The sequence below is a fragment of the Phaseolus vulgaris genome, chromosome 1 (assembly GCF_051622355.1).
Source record: "Phaseolus vulgaris cultivar YP4 chromosome 1, ASM5162235v1, whole genome shotgun sequence".
Lineage (NCBI taxonomy): Eukaryota > Viridiplantae > Streptophyta > Magnoliopsida > Fabales > Fabaceae > Phaseolus > Phaseolus vulgaris.
Window position 1 is genome coordinate 40728686 of NC_143498.1, and position 6418 is coordinate 40735103.

General features: G+C 39.2%; 1 protein-coding gene across 1 annotated transcript; it reads right to left on the bottom strand.

Moving 5' to 3' along the window:
• Positions 1-549: 549 nt before the first annotated feature.
• LOC137815985 (uncharacterized) lies at positions 550-3108 on the bottom strand. Its single transcript, XM_068619092.2, has 3 exons — positions 1871-3108; positions 1346-1514; positions 550-774 (listed from the first exon to the last, which is right to left on the bottom strand). Exons 1-3 carry the CDS (start codon positions 3106-3108, stop codon positions 550-552), a joined length of 1632 nt encoding a protein of 543 aa, XP_068475193.2.
• Between the last annotated feature and the right edge of the window lie 3310 nt (positions 3109-6418).

Here is a 6418-nt window from a genome sequence, read left to right on the forward strand (position 1 = left end):
GTGAGGAGACTTAGTCAACCATTCTGGTGCTGAGATAAAACTGAAAAACGTTTAAGCTTGACATGGCACCAGAGACAAAAAGAATCTATTCATTTACAGATGAACAGATTTATTATTCAAAACGAAAACAGAGAAAGTTTAACAATTTAAAACTCAGTCGTTTTGAAAAGAAGAAGACTTAGTCAAAATACCTGATGCACAAAATCTAATTTTTATAAGACTTAGCCAAGGCATCAGTGAAAAAAATGAATCTGTTTATTTAGAGAAGAACAAATTTATTTTATGCAGTAAACGTGTTTTTGTGTAAAACATGTGAAAAACAGTTTAAGAAAACTTATATTTGTTCTTATCACATGGCCAGTGGTTATGAGGTGAGTTACTCAGCAAAAAGCCCACTCTTAGACAACCTCTAAGCACTACCTAAGACACACTTAAAGCAAAGCAAAATACAAATGAAATGTACATATAAGTCTTCATCAAACACAATCTTGAAGGGGCAGTAACCATCTTCAACAAAACTTTCCTATGTCAATGACCCCTAATCCGCCTTTATCTTTCGATTGACACATCTTCTCCCACGCTACCCAAGCAATTTTCCTGTTCTCTGACCCCCAATCCCACAAAAAGTTTTTTTGTATCCTTTTCACTTCCCTCATCACAATTGTTGGCATACAAAATAGGGAAACATAAAAGAGTGGTAAGGACGTAAGCACCGATTTGATTAGACATAATCTGCCTGCCAAAGAGAGGGATTTCCCTTTCCACGCGCTCAACCTATTCCGTAATTTAGTGAGCATAGCTTCCCAAAAGCCACATCTCTTATGATTCCTGCCTACCATCACCCCAGGTAACTGAAAGGTGCCTTCATAATGTCACAATTAAGAATAGAGGCGAAAATCATCGTCTGATCCATATTCACACCCACTCCACCAACCTTACTCTTGGAATAATTAACCTTAAGACCAGAGGCAAGTTCAAAACACTTTCAGAATAGCCTTTAAATTCAGAACACTTTGGATTGAGGCTTTACAGAAGAATAGAGTGTCGTCTTCATATTGCAGCATACTCACCTTTACTCACTTTTCCCGACCTCAATACTTTCTACTAACATTTTTTCTTCCACCTGTCTAACTACCCCTGCAAGTCCTTCAGCCGCAATTAAGAAAAGGAAAGGTGTTAAAAGATCCCCTTGTCTTATGCCCTTCAAAGGTTTAAACTCAGTTGTTGGACTTCCATTTACTAACACAGATATTGAGGATGATTCTAAACAGTTTTTTATCCATTCAATCGACTTACCACAAAAACCCAATCTTCCTAGCATGTAGTAAATAAACTCTCAACTTACTGAATCATATGCCTTTTCATAATCCACCTTAAACACCACACATTCTTTCTTTTTCCTTTTTATCTCCTCAAGGGTCTCGTTAGCCATTAACACGCTATCCAACAAACCCCTTCCTTCTAAGATTACAGACTGCCTGGGGTCAATAACTTTGTTTAGTACCCTTTTCAACCTTGAAGAAAGGATTTTAGAGATAATCTTATACACACAACCCACCAAAGAAATCGGTCTAAAATCATTCAGTTGTTGTGGATTTGCAACCTTTGGAACAAGGGTAATAAAGGAGGCATTAGTACCTTTCGGCCAACTTCCACCCTCTGCAAACCTTTGTACCGCACTCATAACATCTCCTTTTAAAATGTCCCAACAAAATTTTATAAAGCTAAAATTAAAACCATCCGGTCCAGGACTTTTGGAGCTGTCACAATTCCAAACTACCTCCTTAACTTCCTCTTCAAATATAATTCCAACCAACATTTCATTATCCTCCCTAGATATGCCCTTAAACTGAACATTATCCAATCTAACCAGTTAACTCCCCCCCCCCCACTGAATCTGCCCTCAAAAAATTCCTTCACTCTAGCTTTTACTTCAGCTGGATCTTCACACCACTGATCTCCAACCTTGAGACCATTAATCCCGTTTTGCATCCTCCTCCACTTAATACTTGAATGGTAAAATTTTGTATTCAAATCACCCTGACTTATCCAACTCAACCTTGCTTTTTGCTGTAAGATCGCCTCTTGTTTAACTCTGACTTGCCCCAAATCAGCTAACAGTTGTCTTCTCTCCTCTCTGTCTACCACACTCAACTCTCCCTCATCATCTTTTCCATCCAGTTCTTGGACTCTCTTTTCCAATTCCACTCTTTGTTTATTAACATCTCCAAAGACAAATTTGTTCAAATTCCTTATGTCAAACTTTAACCTTTTCAATTTCTCCTTTAAAACGTACAAACCGTTTCCCCTAATGTCATAGTTTGCCCACTTATTCCTTACGAGTTCCTTAAATCGGGCATCTTTTTGCCAAACATCGAGACATCTAAATGGTTTTGGACCCCAGTTGATGTTTATCTCCTTTAAAATCAAAGAACAGTGGTCCGAAATCGATCTCCCTTCCACATACAATTTGCTTCCCGACCACTTCTCTAACCATTCAAGGGAGACTAAAATTCTATCTATTATGTTCTTCACTGTCCCATTAGGTTTATACCAAGTAAACTTTCTACCCACCAATGAAATATCAACCAGACTAGAATCTTCAATAAACTTATTAAAACTTCGTATTTCACTACTATAATTGACATTATAATTTTGACATCTTCTCTTCCCAACACTTCTAATAGAATTAAAATCTTCAGCTACGCACCACAGTTTTATTGGGTGACTTTTGCTTATCTCACTTATCTCGTCCCAAATAATTGTCTTTTCTCTTAAAGTACCGCCACAGTAAACATTAGCTATTGTTATTTCTATTGGCTTTCCTACCTTCCATATTCCTTCAATAATTGAAAAGTTGTTCCCACTTCTGTATCTTTTCAATTCAAAGCAATCTTTCTTCCACATAGTGATTATCCCTCCACCATTATTAACAACTCCAACCTCAATGCACTCAATTTCATTTGAACCCCAAATTTGATAACACCTTTCCTTACTAATATGTTCACATTTTGTTTCCTCCAGACAGATAAATCCAACTTGTTGTTTTTTAAAGAGATCGCTAATATACTTTCTTTTTATCCTTCCTCCCAAACCCCTAATATTCATACTAATCAGTTTCATCATTAACAACATTTCGCCCATCCCAACCTAATCCCTCCTTCACATTATCCCTTTCTTCCAGACTCTTTAACCTGTTTAAAATATCATCCTCGTTTCCAAAACGAGAGTATCCTACTTTCTTTCCTGAATTCCATATTCTATATGCTTTCAACTTCTCATCATTTAACCAAACCAAACAGTTTTTAGTATCGTTATTAGTAAAAGCGGTAGAACTAGATACTAACCTTACATCTATTTTGTGAGATAGTTCTTTGAGTCCATCAATACGTGTAGACCCCCACCTCTTGTGACTTGTTTTGCTACATTCTCCAACTTCCATCAACCTCTATCCAGCACCGGGTATCGCTGCAATTTGACGATGAATAAGCAAGTTCCCCACAGGGCTCACAAATATGCCCCTAGAAATTGTTGCAGCCATGCACAACGGCCTACGGACCACCAGAGAATACGCAGGGTTGCTACCAGATTCCGAGGAAGTTTCCGCCACCACCAAGTCGACGTCTCCGGTAGGCGTAGCAGGCGCGACTAGGCAGGACGAAGAAGCCGTCAACGCAGCTTCGCGTGCGGCAGCCATTCAAGTGTTACCAAAGGCGGAAAATGGTGACTCAAGATCACAAACGGCGGAGGAGCCCTCCATACGAACATCATGACTAAGCTCGCAAGCAGAGGACGAAGACACAACACAGTGGGCGACGGAGGTGACCTCCGTTCGTGTGCCACTCTGTGCAGCCACCGTCGTCGCAGAGATGGCCACCGTTCGTGCAGTCGTGCCACCCCGCACAAACGCAACACTGTGGGCGGCGGAGGTGACCTCCGTTCGTGTGCCACTCCGCGCAGCCACCGTCGCCGTAGAGATGGCCACCGTTCATGCAGTCGTGCCACCCAGCACAGACGCCGTCGCCGCAAAAACCCCCTCGTCACCGGCAACCGCTACCGGCGGGGGATGGTGGTCGCTGTTAGGTTGACCTAGGGCCATGTCAGCCTTACTTCCAACTCCAGATAATTCAGTTTCACTAAGGATTGGGCCAGTTTCAGCTAAACACACCTCGTCTCTAACGTTTGGAATTGGGCCCAATCACACTCAAGAGGACCAATATCAACAAATAGACTTTTATCTCTATTAGGGTTTGCCTCTGACCACCCACCTCATTAAGTGCAACGTTATAATCTTTAATCAACCCTCTACTTCGTCAACTACCTCATTAATGCACCCGTCTTGGCCATCTAAATCATCAATTACCTCATTACTATGCCAAGCATTTTGTAACCCACTAATTTGCTGAACATCCACGTCATCACTCCTGTCTACTGCAACCGCATATGGCTTTCGTGCCTTCCTGCGGAGAAGCCCTTCCGCCTCCTCCATCGTCGGGTCCTCCCTCATATCTCCATGAAAATTTAAATTACTACCAAATTCTAACTCTTCTGATTCACTACACTCCCTCCCTACGAAACTTCCGAGTTCACCATCATCAGAGTTGCTTTCCTATTCACCAAAAAGACATCTTTTTACTTTATTGACAGGTTCTTCTTCAATGGCTATTTGACACATGGTCTCATTAACCTTCATACAGTTTGTCCAACGAACCTCCCTTGCTACAGGCAGTTTAATTAAGACTCTTGCAAATTCTAGTTCTTCCATCTCCAAAGTATCCTTATCAATTTCTACAAGTGTTCTGACCATAAACACAATACTTTCCAAACTATGTCTACTCCACAGATTCAGGGGCAGCCCTCTAATGCGAGCCCAAACAAATTTTTCCGACACCATAAAATCTTTCTCCCAAGGGTTAATCGATTCAAAGATTGATTCAAATCACTCTTTAATGGTCTTTTTAATCAAACTCGCATCTTCTCCAGACAATAGCACACAGTTACCTCCCAGAAACCGCACACGAATAAACTTAAATCCACCCAAGATAAAACTTTTCTTCAAATCCTTAGCCTTACTTGGTTCCACAGTTCTACCAATGAAACAATTATCTAACCACTTCGAGTGTTGCACCTCTGCCTTGAACGCTATTGGGTTCTTATTCCTTTTTCCCCCTTACAACCTTTCTCCACAGCAGCAGAATATGATAACTTTTCCTTCCAAACATTATGACTCTGATTTACGTTGGGTTCTACATCCCATTTCTTCCTTGGCATTCTGACTCTACTAACTTTTGGTTTGGGTTCTACATTCCTAACATGCCTTGGCTCTCTATCCCTGCTGTATTTCAGACTATTTACCCTTACTTTCCAGTAACCGATCCAGACAGAATCCAATCTCCTTTCCAGATCTACGACATCTACCACATCTTGAAACTTGACAAAACCAAATCTCTGGTTTTTTTTATTCAATCTTCGGGAGATAAACACGTCAACGACTCTTCCCCATCTCTGAACACTCTACACATGTCCTCCTCTTCGTATTCAAGAGGGAAATTCGTGAAGAAAAAGTTAACACTTGATTTCTTCAACCCAGAACCTATCTTCCTCACGATGTGCCACTCACTCTCTCTCTCCATCTCTATTCTAGCCTATCGACTCATTGATCTACAACAGGGATATGATAAACTTTGAAGATTCTTATATAAAACTTTCTCTTTGACAAAGAAATTAATTTCAATATGTTATAGTTCTGGAGTGAAGAATAGGATTATGAGTAACTGTCACAACACTTTGATTATTATTGTATAATGTTGAAACTAGGGAGGAACTGATAATTCCGTTAAAAGTGTTTGAATTCAAGTAATTTCAGCAGTAGCACTAGCCAGACAGTGACATAACTTTTGTGGATGATCTAGCAAAACAAGTTTTTCTTGGACCACCAAAGAGACTAGATTTGGACCAAAAGAAATCACTGCACCTGAGGTGGAGCACTATCAAGATTAGAATTTCAATCATATTATAAAGAGTTTGTGGGTTTGGATTGAAGAGGAGATGTGTGAGGATTTGAGAGAGTGAATGTCTGAGGATGTGAGATGAAAATGTGAAAAAAGCGAGATTGTTTGGATTTGGGTATTAGAATGGGTGTGTATAAGAAAAAAATTATGAGAGTTTGAGTGATGCGATGACTCTCAGATATATAATTTTAATTTTTTTTAAATATATAAAATGTTATTTTACAAAATTTACTCTTGCTTGTTAAAAAAATTTAATAACGAAATGAGTTATTTTTGTCTAAAAATAAATATCTTTCAGATTTAAAAATTATAATTAAAAATAAATATGTATAAAATGTAAATAGGTATAATTTTAAAATTATAATTAGAAAAAATTATGTATTCAATAAATTAAATAAAAAACAGAA

Excerpts from the sequence above, each read along its gene's own strand:
- LOC137815985 (XM_068619092.2), bottom strand. The coding sequence starts at position 3,108 with ATGAATATTAGGGGTTTGGGAGGAAGGATAAAAAGAAAGTATATTAGC. Across the intron at positions 1,515-1,870 it reads GGGGGGGGGGGAGTTAACTG|GTTGAAAAGGGTACTAAACA; the intron begins GTTAGATTGGAT and ends CCTTTCTTCAAG. Across the intron at positions 775-1,345 it reads ATGAAAAGGCATATGATTCA|GTTGAGCGCGTGGAAAGGGA; the intron begins GTAAGTTGAGAG and ends ATTACGGAATAG.